The sequence below is a fragment of the Cervus elaphus genome, chromosome X (genome assembly GCF_910594005.1).
Source record: "Cervus elaphus chromosome X, mCerEla1.1, whole genome shotgun sequence".
Classification (NCBI taxonomy): domain Eukaryota; kingdom Metazoa; phylum Chordata; class Mammalia; order Artiodactyla; family Cervidae; genus Cervus; species Cervus elaphus.
In genome coordinates this window covers 108,015,951-108,043,544 of record NC_057848.1, presented here as the reverse complement: position 1 = coordinate 108,043,544, position 27,594 = coordinate 108,015,951, and the positions used below count along the sequence as shown (strand labels likewise).

General features: G+C 44.9%; 1 protein-coding gene across 1 annotated transcript in view; it reads left to right on the top strand.

The window, feature by feature from the left end:
- Positions 1-6,937: 6,937 nt before the first annotated feature.
- The window catches only part of SLC16A2 (solute carrier family 16 member 2), a 131,656-nt gene continuing 110,999 nt past the window's right edge, over positions 6,938-27,594 (top strand). Inside the window, exon 1 of the mRNA XM_043896845.1 lies at positions 6,938-7,566. Within this exon, the coding sequence (XP_043752780.1) occupies positions 6,939-7,566 (628 nt within the window). The 5' untranslated portion in view covers position 6,938. The remainder of the gene's footprint in view (positions 7,567-27,594) is intronic.

Here is a 27,594-nt window from a genome sequence, read left to right as displayed (position 1 = left end):
CACACCTAATGTTGTTGGAACACACATTCACATCTTTGAAAGTTTGCAATTCGAAGGTTTGTATGTAGGTTACTTACTGTATGGGCTTTGTTACACTAAATAGTTTAATCAATCAATTAATTAATTGCACCTTGTTTGTATCAGGCATTTGTGTTAAATCCTAAGGACATAAAGATAAATAATGCAGACCCTATGCTCAAGGAGGTCACAGACTAGGAGAGGAAACCAGTATATAAAGCGCAAGGCTCATCCTTACACTGCATTGTAACCATATACCTAAGACACCTCTGTTTCAGTCCCACAAGGGAGCCACTCCTCAGGACGGGAAACTTTTAGCCAAGATTTAGCACAATGTTTAGCAGATGGTAGGCTCTCAATTGGGCTTCCCAGGTGACGCAGTGGTAGAGAATTCACCCGCCAATGCAGGAGATGCAACAGAGACAGGTTTGATCCCTAGGAAAATCCCTGAAGAAGGAAATGGCACCCCACTCCAATATTCTTGCCTGAAAAATCCCATGGACAGAGGAGCTTGGCAGGCTACAGTCCAAGGAGTCACAAAAGTTGGACACAACTGAGCAACTGAGCATGCATGCTTGCACACACACACACACACACAGACTCTCAATAAATACTCTTGAATAAATGAAAAAATTAATTAACAAAGGTTTAAAAACCCATTCCATTTCTACCTTGGATATGATCAATAAACCAATCCATTTCACCCTTTCTCTCACTTCAAGTTTTGCTGCTCTGTACTAGCTCTCAGAGGGTTAAATCCCATCTCATTGTTCTCTATAAAGCTCCTGCTGCTTCTGTCATCTTTCTCCTCTATGCCTGCTCTAATAATAGGCCAACGATTGAGCAGAATTGCTTCCTTGGCATTCAGGAAGCAGGCTTCATGCATATGGTCAATTGATTTGTTTTTAATGTACCTATTATTATGAATAGCCTGCTGGCTCAAACTGAAATCAGGCTACATCCAATATCTTTTTCCTTCCATGCCTCCACTGTGGCTCCGGAGGTGTCAACATTCAATTTCCTTTCCCAATAATAAGGATTTCCATCAGTACTCTTTCCTGATTCTGGACAACAAAACCTAAGTCTTCTTTGCCTTTGGACTTCTTTTGCCATCACTATTTCTTTTGCCACTACAAGCATCCTGGCTCCTTTTCACAATCAATCTTACTTGGCTGTCAGATACAAGGTGGTGCCATGTCATCAGAACTCTTCAGTTACCCTTATAGAGATAAATAAAGAAAAGTGAACAAAGGAAGGAAAAATTATGTACTCATCTTGAGAAGGGCTTCCCAGGAGGCTCAGTGGGTAAAGAATCTGCCTGCAATGCAGAAGATGCAGGAGATGCAGGTTCAATCCCTGGGATGGGAAGATCCCCCGGGAGCAGGGCATGGCAACCCACTCCAGTATTCTTGCCTGGAGAATCCCATGGACAGAGGAGCCTGATGGACTACAGTCCATAGGGTTGCAGAAAGTCGAACATGACTGAAGCAGCTGAGCATGCACACACACTTCTTGAGAAAGTTCTCAATATGTCATTCATTCTCAAATAGTTAGGATGATTTAGGCACAGGACAGAGGGATGATGAGAATGACCTACTGAGTTTTATTCAGCCTGAGACTTCTATTGAAAAAAAAATAGAGGCCCAAAGCAAGCAAGTACCTTTGGCCTGAAATTGAGAACGTCAGGGATAAAGGGCTTTCAGAGGTCATCTGGTCCAGTGAATCTCAAGCAATAATCTGCAGACCCATGGCAGTCTGTGACATTTTCATCAGTCTGCTGACACTAGAAAACTTGTTGTCAACTGATCTTTCTTGAGAAAGATTTTCCTTTCTCAAGATTTTTCTAAAGATTTTCCTTTAGAAAGATTTTCTAAAAGACTATGTCCTTACTACATTTTCTATATGTCAGTATTAAGACATCATTACAATAATGATATGATAGTGATGATACATGCCCTTACAAGACAATATTAAAAGTTGACATCTTTATGGTGATCCCCAAAGTTTTGGGAGAAATTTTAGAGAAATTGTACTAGTCTTTGAGATCTAAAATTATGGTTATTATTGTTTTGGTCTAATGGTTTCATAACCTGGCAGTGCAGTAATATTACTGGGAACCTTCTTGAAACTATGTATTCCTGGCTCCCACCCCCAGAAGCTTTGATTCAGCAAGTGTGGAGAGGGACCCAGGAGTCAGTACTTGTATAAAAGTCTCTAGGTGATTCTAATGTGTAACCAGGTTAGGGAACTACTGCTTTGCTCCACCACTTGTATGATTAATCAAGGACACAAGTAATTGGAATGGTTCCATTGTGGGATTATTCTGTTAGAGACAGAAATAAAGTACATACATTCTTTCCCTTGCAGTGTAAACCAGAGACCTCTGTTGGGATTTTCTAAGATCCATAGACAGATAAGAAAAATAATTTAGAGAGTTTACAGGGCCACACTCACTTCTCAAGAGCATGAGCCAAATTGAATGAAAAGGGGATGACAGAGGATGAGATGGTTGGATGGCATCACCAACTCAATGGACATGAGTTTGAGCAAGCTCCGGGAGATAGTAAAGGACAGGGAAGCCTGGTGTGCTGCAGTTCATGGGGTCGCAGAGTCAGACACGACTGAACAACAGCAACAACAACACATAGTAGGTGCTCTCTAATGATTTGTACCTATTGATGATGTCTGTCAACCAAGTCTGATTTAGAAATCTGTAGAGAAACTTGAGACCTTAACTCTACTTCTATCACCTCACTCTCAACCTTGTATCATCCTTTACATCTTTCTCTTTTCTTTTCCTCAAGAGAACAAGGACCATTGTATGTTCCCGGGCTTGACTTAGTGACTGGCACATACTACTTGCTTAATAACTATTTGTAAAATGAATGACTGAATGGTATGACAAAGGCAAGAGGCATGTCTCCCCAGTTTAAGACTAACCCTCCTATATACTTTGTTGAACCCACTCTGGAGATTCATGAAAGGCATAGAATCTCAACTGGAGGATAGTGAGGAGAATGGGTGGTAAGGGATGAGAGAAGAGCAGGTGTCCATATGTCATGGAATGATGGATAATCTGGTGTGTTTGGGGCCTGCCATGAATGGGAGAAAGGGAAGGGGAGAAAATGTTAAAGAGTGGGGCTAGACAGGTTGAATATGAATGTCTCAGAGACAAGTAGTAGGTCTTTTTGTGTCCTTGGTATATACTATAGTCTGACACACAGAGGCTTTTAGTAAACACTTGCTGAACAACTGGGGCTGGTCCCAAAGGATAAAGGACTTTTATGCCTAGTTGAGGAATTTAAACTTAACTCAAAGAGAGAATCAATGAAAGTTTTTAAAACAGAGAAGTGTCATGATTAAAACTTGGACTCTGTGGGAGAAGGCGAGGGTGGGATGTTTCGAGAGAACAGCATCGAAACATGTATATTATCTATGGTGAAACAGATCACCAGCCCAGGTTGGATGCATGAGACAAGTGCTCGGGCCTGGTGTGCTGGGAAGATCCAGAGGGATCCGGTAAAGAGGAAGGTGGGAGGGGGAATCGGGATGGGGAATACATGTAAATCCATGGCTGATTCATGTCAATGTATGACAAAAACCACTACAATATTGTAAAGTAATTAGCCTCCAACTAATAAAAATAAATTAAAAAAAACTGCATTTTAAAGTTGTAATTGACAGGATTGTTTAGAAGAAGAGACAGAAAGCCACAGGCACCTTCAGATCTGATTTGGCTCTTAACTTCCAATCTTCACTAACATTATCATCCTTTCCTTCACTCAAGTAAGAAGGAAAGGTCAGCGTCATCTTTGCTTCTTCTTTTTCTCTTACTATCCAAATCTATTCTGTCAACTTTACCATAACAATAGTTCACAGAGCCATCCCTTTGTCCTCATTCCTAGTCAGTGCCCTATTTCAGATTATCAACTTTTTATTACCTGGTCATTGCTTGGTTTCCTTACCTCTTATCTTTCCAAGTCACAGTAACTTTTTACACTGTCACCATGGATTTTTCCCCTAAAATGCAGATCTGATATTAGTTGCCTACTCAATAATCTTCACTGGCTCTCTTGTATATCCAAAATAAAACCTAATACTTCTCAGTATGCTATTTAACAACTTTTTGATGTGGGTATTAACTCCATTTTGCAGATAAAGAAACTGAAGCTCAGAAAGGGAAAACAACTTGCTTAGGATTACACAAGTTTACAATGATAGAATCATGATTAGAATCCAGGTCTCCAGATTCCAGTGCTCTACCATTATAAAATACTTTCTAAAGAGGGAATAAATGGTAGGCACAGCATGTATTTCGAGAATGGTAAGATGGTGGCTACATCATCTTGTCTTTTGGATGGGGCACATAACGTGAAGCTCATACAAATGAGTTAAGATTCCTGTTCTAACCTCTTGATGGCTTTGTAGACTTAAAAAATTGACTTAAGAGGTTTCCTCACTTGCTTCCTCACTTGTGAGACAGGGACAAATCATTTCAGTCTTACAGTATTATTATGAAGATCATATGAGATCATTTTTGTAAAGGGCTAGCATAGTCCTAGGTTTACAAGAGCTTCTTACTGTCATCACAACCCCCACTCCAGTGATCTAAAAAAAAAAAAAGCCATTTAAATGAGAACAGAATTTAGACAGGAGTCCGACATGAGCTACAAGACTCCAGGGTCTATTCTTGGTTCTGGGTTTGGAAATAACCCTTTTCAGCGTTTTAATCAAGTTCCCTGAAAATGGAAGCCAAGGCTAGTGTTCCACTAGGGCAATAGTTGGGAGACTGTGAGACTGCTGACTAAAAAATCAAATCTTAACCACCAGTGCCCATAACGTCCATGATTTGTCACTCCTCATGACTGAAGCATTGAGGATTTTTATTAAAATGCAAACGTTTCCTGGGAGATGCAGTATACATATTAACTTTTTGGCCTGATTAGCTTTCATTTACGTCTTTCTATGAGTAGAATTCTTCATGCCTCTTTACTTTGTCCCTTTTAGGTAGGGACACCCAACCTCCATCCCCAGCCTGTTAAAAATCCTTCTCAAGATTCAAGGGCTATCTAAGCCACTACCTCCTCCGGAAGCCTACTGTGATAACTCAGCCACATCCTGCCTTTCCTTCCTCTGTCCCTCTCCCGGGGAGTACCGCCCCAGCGGCCTGTTGTGAAGCTCAGGGAGCTGGAGACTTTGCCTTGAATTTCAGCTTGTATTTGACTTGTCCCATAACTTTAGGCTAATAAACACCTTGATTTCCTTAAGCCTCAATCTTCCAGCCTGGGAAAAGCAAGTGATAAAAACACTCACCTCCAGGCAATAAGGAACGTGCTCTACTCCTCTAGCAATGACTGCTTTGCTGACTGGTGGAGGCCCCATGATTTGTGAATTTGGCCTCTTCCTCTCAGGGCATGGCCAGTTACCTGGGACACCTCTACCCTCCCGCTCAGCTCACCCCGCCTTCAGCTGCTTATTGACTGTGTTCCCGGGCATCTGGCGCAACCCTGAGCTGCATTTTCACCTGCCATGCAGTCTTTTCACCCAACAAGAAGGTTAATGAGATGCTGGGTAGAAAGGGCTTGGCGCTTGCCCGCCCGCTGGTGGGGAGCAAAGTAGCTTGGTAACCACACCACGAATTCATGATTAGTGCATTAGACGCGCGGGCCCTTAGGGGAAGCAGAGCTTCCCGGGATCGCTGGGGCTGGCCCCGAGGGCCGAGGCTGGAAACAGCCTTGCACTCCGGCAGGGAGCTCAGCCGCCCGCGGGGCAGATCACCCCTCCCGCCTACCCGGACCCGCTCACTCTCTAGGGAGCAAACTCTCCCTTTCCCTCGCTGGGCTAGGGCCTTAGTCTCGGACTTTCAGCGGGACTCTGGTGTCTCTATGCCAGAGGTGGGCGGAAGGGCGCGGTGGGTGCTGGGAAGACATCCCTCAACTAGCGGCTCGGCCGAGTTCTCGAGCGCCCGAAAAGCCGCGGCGGAGACCCGAGGGACCAGCCCGGGATGTTGGGGGCAGAGCGGCCCTTGCCCAAACTGGCGGCTCGACCTGGCCCCAACTCCTACTTCTCCAATGCGGGACAGAGAGCCGGGAGAAGCCAGCACTGAGCTCCGTCTCGTGCCCCGCCTGGGCCCGGCCCCCTCCGGTGCTACTGAACCTCCCTCCCTACCTGGCCCAGCCCCCGGCCCAGACCCGGCCCTCTACGGCTCCTCTGGGCTCCAGGTTGGCGCAAACAAAGCCCTGATTGACTGCCCGGAGGGGCGGGCCTCGCTGCCGGGCCGCCTCCTCCCATCCGTGCCCCGCCAGGGATTTGCCGGGAAGGGCGGGGGCGGAGGGGGAGAGACTGGGGTGGGGGGGCTGTTGCGCAGGACTGTGGGTGGGGGCTGAGCTCCTGAGCTCAAGAAGACTGTGCCCACCGTCTGTCTGAAGCTTGGGCTGTGTCCTCCAAGTCCCCCTTAAGCCCAAGGCGGGGGGGAGCATAGGGACTACTGAGGGCGGGGTGGGGTTCTTAGGGGCCATCTCTCGTCCTGGGGTCCCTGGGGAGACCCTAGTTCCAGGCTATTTGTGAGGAAGGAGAGAGAGTGGGAGTAAAGGATAGGCGGGGTCTTCCCTGGGGATTCTGGGTTGATCAATGCTCGTTTGGAGCCTGCGGGGAGGAGAGGGAAGGAGAACAGGATAGTTTATGCTCTCGTTTTTCCATTTTAACTATCCCTCTACTGGGCTCCTGGACTAGGAGAACGGGATTCAGTAGTTCGGAAAGGGAGTTGAGGAAGGCAGTGGCGAACTGAGGAGGAGGTAGGCAAGTGTGAGGAGGAGGAGGAAGGGCTGGGGAGAAGAGCGAGGCTGTAGGGCTGCCTGTTGACGGAGGAAGAGGTTGAGGGGGAGGGAGAGGAGGAGGAGGAGGGGGAGGAGAGAGATGACATGGGGAGAGGAGGAGGGGGGTTGGACGGGGGAGGAGGAGTAGAGGGCTCGAGGGACCGTCTGTCTCGGGACAGGCTGGCCAGCTGGGGCGCGGAGCCGGGAGGAGGAGGCAGCAGCAGCAGCGCTTGGAGCAGCAGCAGCAGAAACAAGTACCAGCCACAGAGCGGCTCCTCCGGCCCGAGCAGCCACAGTCCCCCGGCCGCGATGGCGCTGCAAAGCCCGGCGAGCGAGGAAGCTAAAGGGCCCTGGCGGGAGGCAGACCAGGAACAGGAGGAGCCGGTGGGTAGCCCCGAGCCGGAGCCGGAGCCGGAGCCGGTGCCCGTGCCCCCACCCGAGCCCCAGCCAGAACCTCAGCCGGAGCCCCAGCCCCTACCGGACCCTGCACCGCTGCCGGAGCTGGAGTTTGAGCCTGAACCGGTGCGCGAACCCGACCCTACACCCACGGTGGAGACCCGCGGCACCGCGCGTGGCTTCCAGCCCCCCGAAGGTGGCTTCGGCTGGATGGTGGTCTTCGCTGCCACCTGGTGCAACGGCTCCATCTTCGGCATCCAGAACTCCTTCGGCATTCTTTACTCCATGCTGCTGCAGGAGGAAAGAGAGAAAAATCGCCAAGTGGAGTTCCAAGCAGGTGAGCGGCCCCGCGCGCCCCACCTGGCGTTCTAGGCAAGGGTGTTCGTTCCGGCTGCCGCAGATCTCATATCTCCTGGTCCGAAGCGCCCCTCATAGTGCGCCGCTTGGACTTACGCCGTTACGCCTAGTCCTTGGCGCTGCTAGGGCGCGGGTTGCCTGGCTCTGAGCAGCCTCGGTTGTGGAGACTAGGTGCAAGAAATCCCGGGGGGGTGGGACCTGGGACCTTCGTTGATCATACACAAAGAATGAACTTTTTTGCTCTGGGACATATCCAGACGCACCTTTCGGGTTTGTTTAAAGTACGCTGAGCGTCTGTACAGGGGGAAAATATTTGCAGAAAGGTTTTTGTTGTTGTTTTGTTTTGTTTGGGGGGGGGCGGTGAAGTGTGAAGCCTTGGAGAGAGGAGAGAGTTGAAAGGTTGGGAAGACTTTGAGAGAAATACCGTACCTCAGATGTCCGCAGCAGCCGCTGTTCCTGTACAGGAAGTGGAGGTGTTTTCTGTCAAAAACACTTTAGGAATCCTGATGACTGAGCGAAGAGTCAAACACATGGCAGGCGTGTGTATCTGTTGGAGAGAGAGGAAGGGAGGGAAGGAGTGCGAGTGGGGGGGTGTGCGCGCGTCTATTTGCCCGCAGTGGTTACTGCCCAACAGGGCGGCCTGTCCTCTGCCACACTGAGGGAGCTAGCGGATCTCGGTGCCCTCTGAGCTGAACCCCAAACCAGGCAGGGAGGCAGTCTCCAGAGAGGCGTGAGGCGGCTGGCAGACTGGGCCCTGAGACTCACTTTGCACCGCCTCCAACCTCAGCCGTGCCCTCCCTGGCGCCTCGCGCCTCTTCGCTATCCGCGGGGTGCCTCGTTAGTCTTTAGACAGAAAGCCGGCCTCCACCCCTCCTGCCTTCGGGTGGTGCTGACTTGGTCTTCTTCCCTAAGACAAGCAGGGCTGGGGTCATAGCTCTCTCTGTTCAAAGCCGCGGCTGCAGGACCGCAGGATTGTGCGCTCCTCCCACTGAGCCTGCCAGTGGACTCGGAGAAGTCAAAGTAGCCAGCCACCCGGCTTTCTCAGCAAGCCGCCGGCGAAGCCCGTAAGCCGTTTTGATGAGGATTCTCAGGAGCGAGCTGAAGGGCTTGGGATGCCTTCCTCAAGGCTCACTCCCTCTTGTGGCTCCTCAGGACAGCTCCACTCTAGACCTGTTGCAAGTTCAAAGCTTAGAATACATGGCTTTTAAAAACGCAGCTCAGAATGTGTTGCCCTGGGACTGAAGGGTTCCCTCCTCTCCCCGCCCCCAAACACACACTTCTGCTGCTCTCTGAGGAGCACTGGGGATTATTTAGTAAATAGAAACCTTGAATTCTGTGGGCATCCACCTGTGGATTCTCTGAGCCCTTGGAGAGCCTCTCCTACCGCTCTCAATCAAGGACTCTTTTGTTTTTTACTTTGCAGATTCGCTGGGCTGCCCTTAAAGAGGTTTTGGGACTCTTGGTGCCCCTGGCCTTGTGATCCATTGGTGTCCTAATGTGCAGGCCCCACTTGAAAGTTTGAGTGCGTGTGAATGGCTGTACAAGGCAGTCACAGGACTCCCCAGGCTGCATTGATGCCTGAGTGGAGGGGGTTCCTGACTGTGTGGAACATCTGGGCAGAAGGTCACTACCACACTCACCCCTGGGACTACATTTTCCCTGTTTTGATGCAGTTCAGGGGCTCTTGGGAAGGCAGCCAGGGTAGGGTCTCTAGCTTTTGCCTAGATTACCTTTTAGGGTACCTGCTGAGCACTGCCCTGTGGTTAAAGACAGGCTGTTGGCCTTTTAGGTCAGTGGCAACGTCTGGGCAACATTCATGTGAGTGAGCAGGCCTAGAGCAGGGGACTTAGGAGTGTGTAATAAAACTTGGAAAAACTACTATTTTACCAGGAAGAGGTTCACTGCTGGGGAACAAACTTCAAAGTAGGTGATCATAGGGGACTCAGGGGGAGGGCTGGCTGTGACTTTCCGGTCAAGACCTCACAGTGAAGCTGGGAAGTGGGGGTGGCAGTGAGCTGAACAGAGGTGTGGCTGGTGTGTACTCTGACACAGACTAGGTCCATTAAGGGGCTGGGGTTACTTGTTTAAATTATGGTGAGTATGGGTCAGGAAAGGATGGAAAGGAATTTGGTATATCCCTAGGGTCTCAAACTACTTTGGCTTGGGTCCTTGCTGTATGTGTCTTGAATTCATGAAAATTATTTTTGATACTGGAGGCTCTAGGGAGCACCTCAGTTTTTATTTTAAAACGTCAAGAGCCCCCCACTACTTTCCTTGGTTCCTAGAAAATCTTATCCTCACCACTACCCTTCTTGAGCCCCTCAACTTTCCCAAGCAGCCATTTAGGTCCTGAGATTCCAAATATGTCTCTGCCTCCCTACACTTTCTGCAGTTTACTCAGAATTTCTCAGCTAACTGTGCCACGGTGCTGGTGTCTCAAAGCGATAGAAGAAGCCAGTAGAAGCTTGCTGAGATCTTTATCAGCCAGTGTTTGCCTAATAGCTATTCTGGGGAACATGGAATATACATCCATACAGTCAAGGAGGTTGGTGCATTGTCTATTTCTATTAATGTCTGACATGCATTCCATCTCTATAAATCTATGAATTAAATATTTGGAGGCACCCCCACAGCCCAAATTCTCTCTGGCTAGGCCTATGGCCCTGCCCATCAGAACAAGACCCAGTTTCCCCCTCAGTCAGTCTCTACCATCAGGAAGCTTCCATAAGCCTCTTATCCTTCTCCGTCAGAGGGCAGACAGACTGAAAACCACAATCACAGAAAACTAACCAATCTAATCATATGGACTATAGCCTTGTCTAACCCAGTGAAACTATGAGCCATGCCATGTAGGGCCACCCAAGACAGAAGGATCATGGTGGAGAGTTCTGACAAAATGTGGTCCACTGGAGAAGGGAATGGCAAACCACTTCAGTATTCTTGCCTTGAGAACCCCATGAATAGTATGAAAAGGCAAAAAGATAGGACACTGAAAGATGAACTCCCCAGGTTGTTAGGTGCCCAATATGCTACTGGAGATCAGTGGAGGAATAACTCCAGAAAGAATGAAGAGATGGAGCCAAAGCAAAAACAACACCCAGTTGTGGATGTGACTGGTGATGGAAGCAAGGTCCAATGCTATAAAGAGCAATATTGCATAGGAATCTGGAATGTTAGATCCATGAATCAAGGTAAATTGGAAGTGGTCAAACAGGAGATGGCAAGAGTGAACATCGACATTTTAGGAATCAGTGAACTAAAATGGACTGGAATGGGTGAATTTAACTCAGATGATCATTATATCTACTACTGTGGGCAAGAATCCCTTAGAAGAAATGGAGTAGCCATCATAGTCAATGAAAGAGTCTGAAATACAGTACTTAGGTGCAGTCTCAAAAATGACAGAATGATCTCTGTTCATTTCTAAGGCAAACCATTCAATATCACGGTAATCCAAGTCTATGCCCCAACCAGTAATCCTGAAGAAGCTGAAGTTGAATGGTTCTATGAAGACCTCAAGACCTTTTAGAACTAACACCCAAAAAAGATGTCCTTTTCATTATAGGGGACTGGAATGCAAAAGTAGGAAGTCAAGGAACACCTGGAGTAACAGGCAAATTTGGCCTTGGAGTACAGAATGAAGCAGGGCAAAGGCTAATAGAGTTTTGCCAAGAGAACACACTGGTCATAGCAAACACCCTCTTCCAAGCACACAAGAGAAGACTCTACACATGGACATCACCAGATGGCCAACATGAAATCAGATTGATTATATTCTTTGCGGCCAAAGATGGAGAAGCTCTATCCAGTCAACAAAAACAAGACTGGGGCAGTCATAGCCATCTGACTATGGCTCAGATCATGAACTCCTTATTGCCAAATTCAGACCTAAATTGAAGAAAGTAGGGAAAACCACTAGACCATTCAGGTATGACCTAATCCCCTACGATTATACAGTGGAAGTGAGAAATAGATTTAAGGGACTAGATCTGATAGACAGAGTGCCTGATGAACTATAAACAGAGGTTTGTGACACTGTACAGGAGATAAGGATCAAGACCATCCCCAAGAAGAAGAAATGCAAAAAAGCAAAATGGCTGTCTGAGGAGGCCTTACAAATAGCTGAGAAAAGAAGAGAAGTGAAAAGCAAAGAAGAAAAGGAAAGATATACCCATTTGAATGCAGAATTCCAAAGAATAGTAAGGAGAGATAAGAAAGCCTTCCTTAGTGATCAATGCAAAGAAATAGAGGAAAACAATAGAATGGGAAAGACTAGAGATGCCTTCAAGAAAATTAGAGATACCAAGGAAACATTTCATGCAAAGATGGGCTCAATAAAGGACAGAAATGGTATGGGCTTAACAGAAGCAGAAGATATTAAGAAGAGGTGGCAAGAATACACAGAGGAACTGTACAAAAAAGATCTTCATGACCCAGATGATCACTTTGGTGTGATCACTGACCTAGAGCCAGACATCCAGGAATGTGAAGTCAAGTGGGCCTTAGGAAGCATCACTTCAAACAAAGCTAGTGGAGGTGATGGAATTCCAGTTGAACTATTTTAAATCCTGAAAGATGATGCTGTGAAAGTGCTGCACTCAATACGTCAGCAAATTTGGGAAACTTAGCGATGGCCATAGGACTGGAAAAGGTCAGTTTTCATTCCAATCCCAAAGAAAGACAATGCCAAAAAATGCCCAAACTGCCACACAATTGCACTCATCTCACACCCTAGTAAAGTAATGCTCAAAATTCTCCAAGTCAGGCTTCAGCAATACATGAACCATGAACTTCCGGATGTTCAAGCTGGTTTTAGATAAGGTAGAGGAACCAGAGATCAAATAGCCAACATCCACTGGATCATCGAAAAAGCAAGAGAGTTCCAGAAAAATATCTGTTTCTTCTTTATTGACTATGCCAAAGCCTTTGACTGTGTGGATCACAATAAAACTGCAGAAAATTCTTAAAGAGATGGAAATACCAGAACACCTGATCTGCCTCTTGAGAAATCTGTATGCAGGCCAGGAAACAACAGTTAGAACTGGACATGGAACAACAGACTGGTTGCAAATAAGAAAAGGAGTACGTCAAGGCTGTATATTATCACTGTGTTTATTTAACTTATATGCAGAGTTCAGTTCAGTTCAATCGCTCAGTCGTGTCCAACTCTTTGAGATCCCATGAACCGCAGCATGCCAGGCCTCCCTGTCCATCACCAACTCCTGGAGTCCACCCAAACCCATGTCCATTGAGTCAGTGATGCCATCCAACCATCTCATCCTCTGTCATCCCCTTCTCCTCCTGCCCTCAATCTTTCCCAGCATCAGGGTCTTTTCAATTGACTCAGCTCTTCGCATCAGGTGGCCAAAGTATTGGAGTTTCAGCTTTAACATCAGTCCTTCCAATGAACACCCAGGACTGATCTCCTTTAGGATGGACTGGTTGGATCTCCTCGCAGTCCTAGAGACTCAAGAGTCTTCTCCAACACCACAGTTCAAAAGCATCAATTCTTCAGCACTCATCTTTCTTCACAGTCCAACTCTAACATCCATACATGACCATTGAAAAAACCATAGCCTTGACTAGACAGACCTTTGTTGGCAAAGTAATGTCTCTGCTTTTTAATATGCTGTCTAGGTTGGTCATAACTTTCCTTCCAAGGAGTAAGTGTCTTTTAGTTTCATGACTGCAATCACCATCTGCAGTGATTTTGTAGCCCAGAAAAATAAAGTCTGTCACTGTTTCCACTGTTTCCACATCTATTTGCCATGAAGTGATGGGACCAGATGCCATGATCTTAGTTTTCTGAATGTTGAGCTTTCAGTCAACTTTTTCATTCTCCTTTTTCACTTTGATCAAGAGGCTCTTTAGTTCTTCTTCACTTTCTGCCATAAGGGTGGTGTCATCTGCATATCTGAGGTTATTGATATTTCTCCCAGCAATCTTGATTCCAGCTTGTGCTTCTTTCAGCCCAGTGTTTCTCATCATGTACTCTGCATATAAGTTAACTAAGCAGGGTGACAATATACAGCCTTGATGTACTCCTTTTCCTATTTGGAACCAGAGTACATCATGAGAAACGCTGGGCTGGGTGAAGCACAGGCTGGAATTAAGATTGCCTGGAGAAACAGCAATAACCTCAGATATGCGGATGACACCACCCTTATGGCAGAAAGTGAAGAAGAATGAAAGAGCTCCTTGATGAAAGTGAAAGAGAAGAGTGAAAAAGTTGACTTAAAGCTCAACATTTGGAAAACTAAGATCATGGCATCTGGTCCCATCACTTCATGGCAAATAGATGGGGAAACAGTTGCAGACTTAATTTTTGGGGGCTCGAAAATCACTTGCAGATAGTGACTGCAGGCATGAAATTAAAAGACCCTTACTCCTTGGAAGGAAAGTTATGACCAATCTAAACAGCATATTAAAAAGCAGAAATATTTCTTTGCCAACAAATGTCTGTCTAGTCAAGGCTATGGTTTTTCCAGCAGTCATGTATTGATCTGAGAGTTGGACTATAAAGAAAGCTGAGTGCCGAAGAACTGATGCTTTTGAACTGTGGTTTTGGAGAAGACTATTGAGAGTCCCTTGGACTGCAAGGAGATACAACCAGTCCATCCTAAAGGTAATCAGTCTTGAATATTCATTGGAAGGACTGATGTTAAAGCTGAAACTCCAATACTTTGGCCACCTGATACAAAGTGCTGACTCATTTGAAAAGACCCTGATGCTGGGAAAGATTGAAGGTGGGAGGAGAAGGGGACGACATTAGATGAGATGGTTGGATGGCATCACCGACTCAGTGGACCTAAGTTTGAGTAAACTCTGGGAGTTGGTGATGGACAGGGAGGCCTGGTGTGCTGTAGTCCACGGGGTCATAAAGAGTCGTACATGACTGTGTGACTGAGCTGAACTGAACTGCATATCTTCACAGCCCTAAAGCTGTGCTGATTGGCTTAATGGGTCTAAGGTTCTGCAGATGATTGGTATTATTATGAAGGTGCCCCCCCCAGAAGGTTGTTTTTATGTTTAGGGGCTAACTCCACGTCATAGTGGTCTCTGGGCATGGGAAAGAGTCATAGAAAGTGTAAGGAAAATGGAATTCAGTGCATTCTACAGCATGCAATGTCCAGTCTTTGTGAACTCTATGGTGCATACAGTTCTGTGGTGGCAGTGTATCTTGTCCTTTCTCTTCACCTATTTTGAAAAGGAAACCAGGTTTCCCTGGGTCCTAAGCCTGGGAGGACCAGCAGGCAAAAAGTCCTTGAGATGAAGGCAAGTGACCAAGGTCTGATTTAGGGGAAAAAGGAAAAGATCAAGAGAGAAATGAGCCTATACTTTTTGTAGAGCTTGTAGGAAATTTGCGAGTTCCCCTAACCCAGACCAAGCAGCATACAGGACAGGGGCAACCCAACAATTTGATGGGAAGTCTGTAATGCCCCCCTGATATGAGAAGGGAGACTTTTGGTGGAAAGAAAGAGCAAGGTAGCATTGGTTGCAGGCCTCAGATCATTATTGGAACCCTAAATGAGTTGTATCAGGGGCAGGTTAGGGTTGGGGGTCCAGAAGACAGGCAGAACAAGTCAGGGTTGTTAACACTGGCTCCAAGCTTAGGTCTTTTTGGACATGCCCCAGAGTAACTCAGCACCCTGTACTTTCCACCCTGACTTCCAGTCTAGCACTGAGTCATAAAACATGATGGGAGGCATCTTTTCCTTTGCAGTTTATAAGCATGACCCTTGTAGTCTCCCAGGTGGAGGTGGGGGGATGTCTCTCACCATTCAGAGAAAGAGGTAATAATAGTCAGGAAGGTTCATTATTGGGTACAAGATAGCTCAGGCTCATGGGTCACTCTTACGGAGACAGAATTTTCTAGGCATGGGATAAATGATACATTCTGTCTTTGAGCAAAGAGTCCCAAAGATAGGTCAGATCAGGGGCAATTTAGGCTATCTTTCTCTTCCTCATTTTAGAAGCTTTCATTGCTTAGTTCAGTGTCTCACTGGGATGGCCACTAAATTGCTGACTTTGGGAGCCAGGTATCTTTCGAGCAAATATGCCAATGTCTTGCCTTTGGCTGAAGGACTTTGCCTACTCTCCATAGAAGACAGAGGTTGGCTCAGAGAACCAACCTTGGTCAGCCATAGAAGGTTGGCTCAGAGCCTGCTATGGAGCTTTGGGACACAGGGCCAGGCATCTTCCAAGCCACTCCTCTGACTCCTCTCTAATCAAACTGGGTCCCAAACTGAGACCCTGACTCATACTGGAGGGGATGAGGAAGAGAGGTTGGGGGTATTTGGAAGCCAACTGGGGGGTGCTTGTTTGAGCTGAAGTGGCTAACTGAAGTTAGATCCCTGGCTTATTGTACAGTGACCTCAAGTGCTCATTCTAAGTCTAAATCTGGATCCTAATGGGTTGGTGATCTCAGGAATACCAGCTGGGCAGTGACTAGGAGTTAGACAACTTGTGCCCCTGACTTGCTCTGTGACTTTGAGCAGTCACTTTACCTCTCTGTACCTGTTTATCTAGTTGTAAATTGAAAGGGTTTGACTAGATGAATACTAGATGAACTTCTTAGCTCTTCTGTTCTATCCTTCTAAAATTATATGATATTTTATTCTTCACTATTCACTTAGCATAAATTTTGACTCATTCAAACAAATGGAAATATGCTAATCTGCATGAATGAGGGTTTGAATGGGTTGGGAGGAGATTGGGAAAGCAATGAAAAGCTATACAGACATCATTTCTCCATGTTGTGTGTACATATGCTACTCATTTGTACCAAATATGGTTAAAAAGACCCACTTAAAAAAAACAGTATGTAATGGTAACTTCAGATCCACAACTGCTTCCCCCAGCATGTCTTGCTTAGCATAGAATTGGACCTCCAAGAGAATTCCCTCAACTTGGCCTGCTGCAGGCCAGCAGAGTGGTTCTGTATGCTGCTGTTTCCCAGCATTTGAGCCTGTTCCTACAAAGCACTAAACTGAAAGCATTCCGTTAAGCCTCAGTTTGGACCCCTCTCCTGAAACTTAATTTTCTACAGCTCATTCTCATTTCTCAGAAATGCATGGTTAGTATGACCTTGGTTTGCTGTTACTTCAGGATAGAAGAGTAAACCAAGATTTATAAATTCAATAAAGTGGTTTCCTTTAGAGGGCTTCAGGCAGGGCATCCTTGTAGCTAGCTAAGGTCTGCTGCCTGGTAGTGGGTGTGAGAGAGCTGCTGCCTGTCATCCTAGAGAAGGCCATATTCGTTATTCCCAATTTCTGGGCAACTTCAGCTTCACTCAGGATTTACTGAGAGTGACTATTGAAGGCACAGAGCTCTCTCTTTTCTTTTTTCTGAATTTATACTTGCTTTGGAAATATTTCCTCCAGTGCCATGAAGAGTAAATAAGCAGATGGACTGTCAGCATTTGCAGAAATATATAAAGGACGTCATCTGTACATTTTGAGCAGACCAGTTTCCCAGGAGAGTGTGCCGCTTTTCCCATCAGCGTCTTTTTGTTTTGTTGCATTTTTTGAGATTTTATTTTTGACTGTGCTGGATCTTTGTTGCTGTGCCAGGGTTTTCTCTAGTTGCAGTGCATGGGCTTCTCATTGTGGTGGCTTCTCCTGTTGTGGAAGACAGACTTTAGGCCCATGGGCTCAGCAGTTGCAGCTCAGGCTTAGCGGCATGTGGGTCCTTCCCAGACCAGGGATCAAACCTGTGTCCCCTGCATTGGCAGCCAGCTTCTTAGCCATCGGACCACCAGGGAAGTCCAGTTTTGCATTTTGAAAAAAAAAAGAATCATTTACTCTTCATATTGTGTGAAAGAAGGTGTGGGATTTCCTGTTTTGAAAGAACTATCTCACCTGGGACTGAATGAGTAAACCTTAGAGAAAACACTTTTTTTCATAAAATGTTCACGCATACACACACATACACATACACATACTGTACACCTCAAGCCATGGATTATGAGTATTCTGCCTGAAAAAGTCTTTTCTCATCTGTTTATGGAATTAGGTTTTAATGTAACAGAAGCTTCTGTAGGGTTTGTGTGAGACTTGTACAAAGGGCCCAGACTGAGAAAACTTGTTAAGGAGGAGTGATGAAGAGAATATGGTCAGCCTAGATTGTACCTCTTGGCATGGATTCTTTGCAACTTCCCTATAGTAGCGCTTGGAAACATTTATATAAGTTTCTTTCTGCTTCCATCCTCCCCTTATCCTGCATCCCATTCAAAAGTTATTGGGAAGAGGGTTTAGGATACTCCAGCCCTCTCCCATTTTAAGGATGAGAGAGGACTAAGCCTAGGGATGTTTAATCATTTGCCTTGAAGTCGAGGTATTGTGATTACTAATGTGAAATCACTTGACACTTATTTGTGGGTGGAGAATGTGGCCTGCTTGGGTGGCTTGAGGAAGTACATGCTTTTTCACCCTAGCAGTTTTGCCCTTCTCTATTCTCTTGTTTGCTTTTTCTGGGATTGGTAGGAGAAGAAGGGATAAAATGGCTATCCCAACCATATATTTTCTTGGCTCTTCCTATTTTCATAGGGCATTTGTAATACCTCTGCTTGATATGCCATCCTTTTGCTCCTAGTATTGTTCTTTCTTCTTTCTTTCCCTCACTCAATTAGAGGAACAACTAGGGTTTCAGATGTTGTACAGTCCTTTCTCCAGACTGGATCTCAGGCTCATTCCCACACACCCTGTGGAAGTGTCTCTTTTCCCCTTTCCCCTCTCTCTTACTTTCCACTTTCCAAGGGAAGGGTGACTTCCTATGAAACACTCAAGAGTGTAGAAGCTATTGCCTCTGGATTTTTGCAGTAAGATTCACAGCCCTGGGACCCCAGTCAAAGAGATAGTACTGTAGCAGGTCTTACTCAATAGTATTCAACAAATGTCCTGGTCAGTTGCACCCTTTCTCTTCAAATCTGCACTATCATTGTCCCTCAATTACTGAGCCTATTGAACTTCTAGAGACTTCAGATTGGTTTTTGGTAGCCTGAGGGGTTCTGAATAAAATAGAAATCTCCACTCTATTTTGATCCCCTATCAATCTCTCTTCTTGCCCCCCCCCCAAAAAAAAGATACTATAGAATTGATTGTAGAGGAGTTGGAGGAGGCAGGAGACAAACACATTAGACTTAAAAGTGCTTTTAGTGAGGCTGTAGAGGGAGGAAATGAAACTCCCAGGTTAGTTGCTTCCCTGCAGCTGAAGGGAAAAAAAGAAATGTCACTAAACCAGCAGTCCCCACAGAATCTCTTGTCTAACTTATCCTGTGGCTCTGTCCACCCACCTTCTTACCCAGGCTAGAAGGGTATGTGCATGTGCCCATGTGTCCAGACCTGTGGGTACATGTGTATAGCTGGGTGTGTGATATCTGTCTGGGCCAATTAGCACAGTTGCTTAGAATATGATGCCTATGAGATTCAGGTCACAATTTTAGTCACTTGTTTAGGTTACTGAGCTTCTCACAAGGAAAAGAACTCTTCTTCTGGTCACCACTCATGCCCTTCATGTGTGGTTGCCACTGATTCCAAGAGGACTGGGTATAAGTATGGAGATGATTCCCTATAAACCTTCTTTTTTATGGGGGAAAAAGTAACAAAGCACACAGCCTAGTGGTATCTGCTCTTTCACAGTGTGATTTCTTTGACATTTAGCTTCTTACTTCCATCAAGCACCCTGATAATAATAATAGTAATTGCTTTTATTTAGCATTTATCAATTAATTCTGTGCTTCTTTGAGATGCCATGGACTATACAGTCCATGGAATTCTCCAGGCCAGAATATTGGAGTGGGTAGCCTTTCCCTTCTCCAGGGGATCTTCCCGACCCAGGGATCAAACCCAGGTCTCCCACATTGCAGGTGGATTCTTTACCAGCTGAGCCTTAATGGAAGCCCAATTCTGTGCTAGACATTATATTAAGCACTTTACATGTACCAACTCATTTCAGTTCTGAACAACTCTATGAGGTAGGTACTATTATTTCCTCCATTTCACAGATAGAGACAGATGCACAGAAATTAAGTAGCTTGCTTCAGCTCATATAGCAAATAACGGCAGAGCCAAGATTTGAACCTAGGGAGTATGAATCCAGAGCTCCTTCTTTTAGATATCATTTAATACATCTAAAGATGAGAGGGGCCAAGTACCAAGAAGGACTACTACAGAGTTTCCCATTCCTTTAGCCTCTAGGCATCCTTATGATTAAGGGATATATGAGATGACCATGAAAGGGCTTAGTAAACAAAAGTCTGACAGTCTTGTGATAAACATGGTATACTCTTCTAACCACTCATCTTACTCTACCTAGAGTCATGGGTCATTGGGTCCAAAAAAGGGCCAGAGAAAGTGTCTCTTTTTAGTTGGTTAGCCTGAATGTCACATAAACTTTCAAGGCTTCAGTGTTCTCATCTTCATAGTGAGATTGACAGTATTTACTTTTATAAGACTGTGAAGGAGCATACGAGATTCTGTATGTGAGTGGTATTTGTCAATTGTGAAGGGGTTGATATTATCATCATCATCATCATCATCATATCATCCAGTAGCATTTTCCAGCTCCTAGAAAGTGAGTTGTTATACCTTTCTCTAAATATTTCTGCAAGAGGAATCAACCCCTCCCCACTCCATCTTGTCTCAATCTCCTGTCTGTATTCTTCTGCAATTTTACCCGGGTGTCTCATAGCTAAGGATTGGCCACTGGCCACGTTTCCTTTGTTCCTTAGTTCTCTAGGAGCCCAGGGAGAGGAGGGGCCAGATCCCAGGCCATATACATTCAAGGAAACAAGGCATGTTGAAATATTTACAGCTCTTGGCAGGAGCTCACAAACCTCCCTTTGAGTCAAGGACTGACTTTTTTCTTTTTTTTTTTTAAATAAGGATTACTAGGCATTGGGGGCAGATGGTGGGTGGAGTTAGGGTGTCATTTCCTCCCGAGGGTCTCTCACAGAGCCTCTGTTCTCCTGCAGGTAGTGAAAAGAAGGAAAGGGATATTTAGGGTCAGAAGGTCTGGGCCAGGGGACATTAAGCAAAGAAGGGACCTTGCTCCTTTGTATTCAGTTTTTGAGTGGGCCAATTTCCTTATGTTCTAAACAGGATAGCCCCAGAGAACAGAGGCCACAGAAGGCCAGAAGCCTGGAAGAGGCCTGCAATAGCAGTTTTGAGCAGCATTTCAGTGACTACTTAGGAACTTCCATTAAGACCATTTAGTAGGCAAAGGTTTATACCATCTCACAATGAAAATATTTCTCTTTTGTTGTTGTTGTTGTTGTTGTAAACAACAAAACTAAATTCTCAAGTCCTTCTTTGAGACAAGATTTCAAATATACTAAGACTTACCATCTTGATTTTCAGTTATTTAAACGTGTGAGTTGGAAGGCATTTTAGAGACTACCCATTGCTATCCATCTGGTTCTCATTTCATAGGAGAACTGACATCTGGATAGATATAACCTCAGTCAGTATTACAGGTAGATGATTGTAGTCAAGGTTGGTTTATAAGAGTAGTTGGGGATGGGTGTAAGAGGTATGGCTTCTGGCAACTTGGGAGTTCCTCAGTTCAGTCACTGGCATACTGCCCACTTTATGTCTCCCTGAACTTTTCTAAAGTCAATCCACAGGCACTATGTTGCATAAAGAGACTGTATTATGTTGTAATAGGTGTAATTTCATTTACTTAATATGAGACAAAATTCAAGAGATGAGATGGTGAAAAGTCTCCCTGCTACATTATCTTAAAAGTGAGAGTCGCTTAGTTGTGTCCAACTCTTTGCAACCCCATGGACTGTATCCATGGAATTCTCTAGGCCTGAATACTGGAGTGGGTAGCCTTTCCCTTCTCCAGGGGGTCTTCCCAACTCAGGGATCGAACCCAGGTCTCCCACATTGCAGGCAGATTCTTTACCAGCTGAGCCACAATGGAAGCCTAAGAATACTGGAGTAGGTAGCCTATCCCTTCTCTAGCGGATCTTCCTGACTCAGGAATCGAGCTGGGGTCTCCTGCATTGCAGGCAGATTCTTTACCAACTGAGCTATCAGGGAAGCTACATTACCTTACAGTTACCTTGTTCCCCTCCCTAGAGCCCACTAATGTTATCTGGGGTGTTCTTCCAAAGATATTCTGTATATGTACAAACAATTGTGTATGTATGTGTATATCCTATTTTAAAAACACAGTGATAACCTGTAATTCACATTATCCTCCACTTTGTCTTTTATGTTGTTGTTCAGTCACTCAGCCATGTCTGAGTCTTTGTGACCCCATGGACTGTAGCACAGCAGGCTTCCCTGTCCTTCACCATCTGCGAGAGTTTGCACAGTCATGTCCATTGAGTCGGTGATGCCATCCAACCATCTCATCCTCTGTTGTCCCCTTCTCCTTCTGCCTTCAATCTTTCCCAGCATCTGGCTCTTTTCCAGTGAGTTGGTTCTTAACATCAGGTGGCCAAGGAATTGGAGCTTCAGCATCAGTCCTTCCAATGAATATTCAGGGTTGATTTCCTTTAGGACTGACTGGTTTGGTCTCCTTGCTGTCCAAGGGACTCTCAAGACTCTTCTCCAACACCATGGTTCAAAAGCATCAATTCTTCAGTGCTCAGCCTTTATTATTGTGCAGCTCTCACATCCGTACATGACTACTGGAAAAACCATAGCTTTGACAAGATGGACCTTTGTCAGCAAAGTAAGGTCTCTGCTTTTTGATACACTGTCTAGGTTTGTCATTGCTTTTTTTCCAAGGAGTAAGCGTCTTTTAATTTCATAGGTGCAGTCACCATCTGCAGTGATTTTGGAGCCCAAGAAAATAAAGTCTGTCACTGTTTCCACTGTTTCCCCATCTATTTGCCATGAAGAGATGGGACCGAACGCCATGATCTTTGTTTTTTGAATGTTGAGTTTTAAGTCAACTTTTTTCACTCTCCTCTTTCACCTTCATCAAGAGGCTCTTTAGTTCTTCTTCACTTTCTGCCATAAGGGTGGTGTCACCTGCATATCTGAGATTATTGATATTTCTCCTAGCAATCTTGATTCCAGCTGTGCTTCATCCAGTCTAGCATTTCGCATGATGTACTCTGCATATAAGTTAAATAAGCAGGGTGACAATATACAGCTGTGATGTACTCCTTTCCCAATTTTGAACCTGTCTGTTGTTCCATGTCTGATTCTAATTATTGATTCTTGACCTGCATACAGGTTTTGCCAGAAGCAAGTAAGGTGGTCTGGTATTCCCATTTCTTTAAGAATTTTCTATGATTTGTTGTGATCTACACAGTCAACAACTTTATCATAGTCAGTGATACAGAAGTAGATTTTTTTTCAGCTTAGAAAATACATTTTATTTTAAAAAAGAAAGATTTTTTGAGCTCGTGAGAACGTAGAAAACTTTGAAGACTGACATCATTTGCTTTTTCTATGATCCAACGGATATGGGCAATTTGATCTCTGGTTCCTCTGTCTTTTCTAAATCCAGCTTATACATCTGGAAGTTCTTGGTTCATGTACTGTTGAACCCTAGCTTGAAGGATTTTGAGCATTACCTTGCTAGCATGTGAAATGAGTGCAATTGTGCAAAAGTTTGAACATTCTTTGGCATTGCCCTTCTTCGGAATTAGAATGAAAACTGGCCTTTCCAGTCCTGTGGCCACTGCTGAATTTCCCAAATTTGCTGGCATATTGAGTGCAGCACTTTCACAGCATCATCTTTTAGAATTTGGATAGCTCAGCTGGAATTCCATCACCTCCACTAGCTTTGTTCATAGTGATGCTTCCTAAGGCCCACTTAATTTCACACTCCAAGATGTCTGGCTCTAGGTGAGTGATCACACCAACATGATTATCTGGGTCGTGAAGATCTTTTTTGTACAGTTCTTCTGTGTATTCTTGGCACCTCTTCTTAATATCTTCTGCTTCTGTTAGGTCCATACCATTTCTGTCCTTTATTGAGCCTATCTTTGCATGAAATAGTCCCATGGTGTCTCTAATTTTTTTCAAGAAATCTCTAGTCTTTCCCATTCTATTGTTTTCCTCTATTTTTTGCATTGCTCACTTAAAAAGTCTTTCTTATCTCTCTTTGCTGTATATCTTGAATATTATTACACAGTAAGTCCATAAAATCATCACTTAAAAAAATAACTGCACAGTAATCCATTATATGGATATGTTGTAATTTATTTATTCAGCACTCTGCTAATAGGAATTCAAACTATAACCAATCTTTGAATATAGGCTTTAGAATCAAACATCACTAAATTCAAATACTCACTATATGGCTGGCCTTGACAAAGATTTTAACTTCTTGAAGTTTGAGTTCTCACATGTGTAAAATATAGATAATAATAACATCAGTCATTATTGGTGTGGAGATTAAATGAGAGGAAGCATATAAAACATCTAGTGTACAGCCTGGCACATACTAAGGGTTCAATAAATATTGAATAGTCACGCCCTGCTGATAAGCCTTTCCCATACTCTCCACCTTCAATTCAGTTTATATTGGTTCAATTCAAGTCAATAGGTGTTTATTACGTGTTAGGTTGGACCTTGGATGAACCAGAGAAGGAAAAGTGTCCCTCAAGAAGTTTATAATTTCTTTGAGAAGACATAACATACCAAACAACCACAGATCACTGCTAGCTAGAAAAAATATGTATATGTGAAATTGAATGCAATTTTGGTGTGGTGATGTGGAAGAGGAGAGGTAAGTGTAAGGGCCAAAGGAATCAAAAGAGCTTTGCTAGTACCGTAGTAACTTGAAAAGAGATTTAGCTAAGTGGAGAGGAGCCTATGAATAGGGCAGTGGTCAACTGAGACTTGCAAATTGGACAGATCAATTGTTACTCAAAATCTGGGTCTTTGCCCTCTGGAAGTCCCTGACCCAGAAGGTGGAGTGGTGTCAAAAGGAAGTGGGAGAGGAAAATACTGAGGACATTTAGAGAAAATGGTATGGGGAAGGGGGATGTTTGGATATTAGGCCACAAAATGAGGCGCCTGCAAGTGGCTTGTGGCATAGCCCACCCAGCCTACACCATCTGCTCTTCCATGTCAGCAGCCAAGCACTTTCTAAGAGGTCCAAGAAGAAGGATAACTGGCCTGAGAGTAGAAATAGCAGAAGCTCTCAGCCCCTCACCCTGAGTCCCAAATAGGTCCAGATGTTGTGAGCCCCAGGAGAGGGGGAGACAACTGAGTGATAATAATCCCTTCTCCATGTGGCACATTGTAATTTACATCTTAATTGATGTTTATCCTTACAACAGAGACAGTAATGAAATAAAGTACTCAATTGAATCTCATCATGTGCCAACATCTTTGATAACAAGTGCTATGTTGAGAGGTTCTGGAAAATGAAAAGTCAGTGTGGTTTGTATTAGTCAGGGAGAAGTTCATGGCAGGGAAGGGCTGTATAGAGATTCATATTCCCATTTTATAGTTACAGAAAGTGGAGAGCAGATTGAAGGCAACTGAGTGGCCTAAGGTCATATACTTAATATATAACAGAGCTGAAACTAGAAACCAGGGATCCCAATCCATGTTACATGGGGGCTGAGATGTAGGACCTCCCTAAAACCTGTAACAATTTTCCCTTAACTTGATAGCAGCCTGAAACAAATTGAAATAAAAAAGCTAAGGGGGGAGAGAAACAAGGGTCATGGAAGGAAGGATATGGGCATAACTAAGACCTGCTGGCTGAGGTTAAGAAAGAGCACCAGACTGGGAGTCAGGAGATCCAAGTTCTACTTCTGGCTCTACTACTGTGTTTGTGACCCTGACAAGTCTCTTCCACTTTCTGGCCTTGATTTCTCCCCTTAAGCGATAAGAAAGCTGGGCCTCCCAGAAACTTAGTGGTGCTTAGAACCAATGGTTTATATAAACCAAAGAGACATTGGATGCTCCCTGGCAAGGGGTCAGAGGATATAGGGACAACTTCTCTGATGAAAATTGAAAACAGATACTCTCAGATTTGAGAAAAAGATGAGTCTTGGGAGGGGTAGGTATCCCATGGTCTCTATTCTATCTTCTTGAAGAATTCCACCCATGAGAGGCAAAGAGAGAACATGTATGCCCAAGTGAGCAAGTACCTCAATGTGAAACTGAGATTTGGTGGGACAGATATGCTGAGACAATGCTAGAACTCTGTCCTGAATATTCTCTACTAACATCACTTTTCTAAAATCTTAGCTTTATTATTTTTTTGAAAGAGAGTTTGTGTCTTATGGACAAAGTACCATTGAAGTCCTACTTTCATGGAGCCCTCTTGAATGAGCACTGACCCTGGAGCCCAACTGCCTGGGTAAGTCTGGCTCCACCATTTACCAGCTGTGTACTTAGGCAAGGGACTTAGCATCTCTGCACCACAATTTCCTCATGTGTAAGAGGAGGATCGAGGAGGGCATGGCAACCCACTCCAGTATTCTTGTCTGGAGAATCCCCACAGACAGAGGAGCCTGGCGGGCTACAGTCTATGGGGTCACAAAGAGTCGAGCAACTAAGCACAAGAGGAGGATAACAAGAGTACTTACCAATAAGATTGTTAAAAGAGTTTCATATATCTCAGAATTATATATGTCTCAGAACAGTAAGTGCTGTAGAAGCATTTGCTCTTATTATCTCCCTAGTAAGCTAGTGTAACACCAAGTGAGCCCAAGGGAGTTTAACACCACTCATTCAGGAATTTTGAAGGTAAATGTGCCTTCTCAAGACACCATCTGGGCTGCTCTGATGTTGGTCATTCCCAGGACCAGATTAATACCTTTAGAGACCCAAAGCACTGTTTTTCCAATTGCCAAATTCTGGAGCAATTCAATAAATTTGTAATTTTTTCATTTTGGGTGCCCTTGCTTCGTTGATGTCCTAAGCTTATACTTAGTCCACCTGTTGGATAATCCTGCACTGGCCACATCAGCCTATGAGCTCCTCCCTTAATTCTGGAAGGAACCAATGATTGTGGGTGATCTACTCATCCACATATGACAATTTTTAACCTGAACAACTCCATCTACAATAAGGTGCTCTGTGCCCTGCCTCCCAGGAGCTTATCCTGCCAAGCCCCTTGACCTCCTTGCCCATTGGGACATCCCATCCTAACTTGGAAAGAGGGTTTATCTTCTGGGGTGGGGGAGGGGAAGACAGGTGCCAGGAAGTCCCAAGAGGGGTCCCCTGCAGGAAGCTCTAAACATTTGCAAGTTAAAATTCTGGTGGCTAGTTGGGATGACTGAGTAGTAGAGACAGGGAATGGTGAGGATCCCCTGCCTCCAAATGACTAGGAGACCCTCCCCACTTCCCTGAACCCTGATTTCTACAGGACCTTCAAATTAATGATCCTGAAGCTTTGGAGTTACTAACATTATCTCTACAACTCTTGACCAGGTTCTAACCATTCAAATGGTGAACAACAGGAAAGTTGTGTGTATTCCAAGAGCCATAGTGGTTTTTTGGCTTTGACCTAGATTTTGCCTATGGAAAGACTAGTCAAAAGCAAGTTCTTAAATCTTCTGCTTAACCAGCTGGAGGGACCTGTTGGCCATGGTAAAGGAGGTTAGCAGGACCCCAAACAGGTTCATTTGCTGCTTTGCCCTGGCATGACACCACTCACATTCAAGCCTAGCCAAGCCTGTGCCCCCTACACTACTCACAGAGTATCTCGAACATGGAAGGCTCAGTGGAACCGGTCAGACCAGATGTTGAGAGCCTACAGCTTTTAGGAAGAGAAAGACAGACAGCCAGAGGATAGAATAAGGAAGGAACAAACCTATTGTCTTGGCTCCTAACCCTAGGAAGCCTCCCCTTAGGCTCCAGGGTAACACCAGTGAACACCCACTCAAGGGAGCCATGGCTTTTCTGTGTTCCATGAGTGGATTTGGCCATATCTCCAGGCAGGACCAGAAACCTGAAGGCCAGTCTCCAGACCATGGTTCAACAGAGAAAAGTACAGGTCCTAAAGCCCTCTTTCTTTTCCTGAAAGTTGTTTCAGCACTAACAGAAAAGATTACCTTGGAATGGGAGGTCATAAA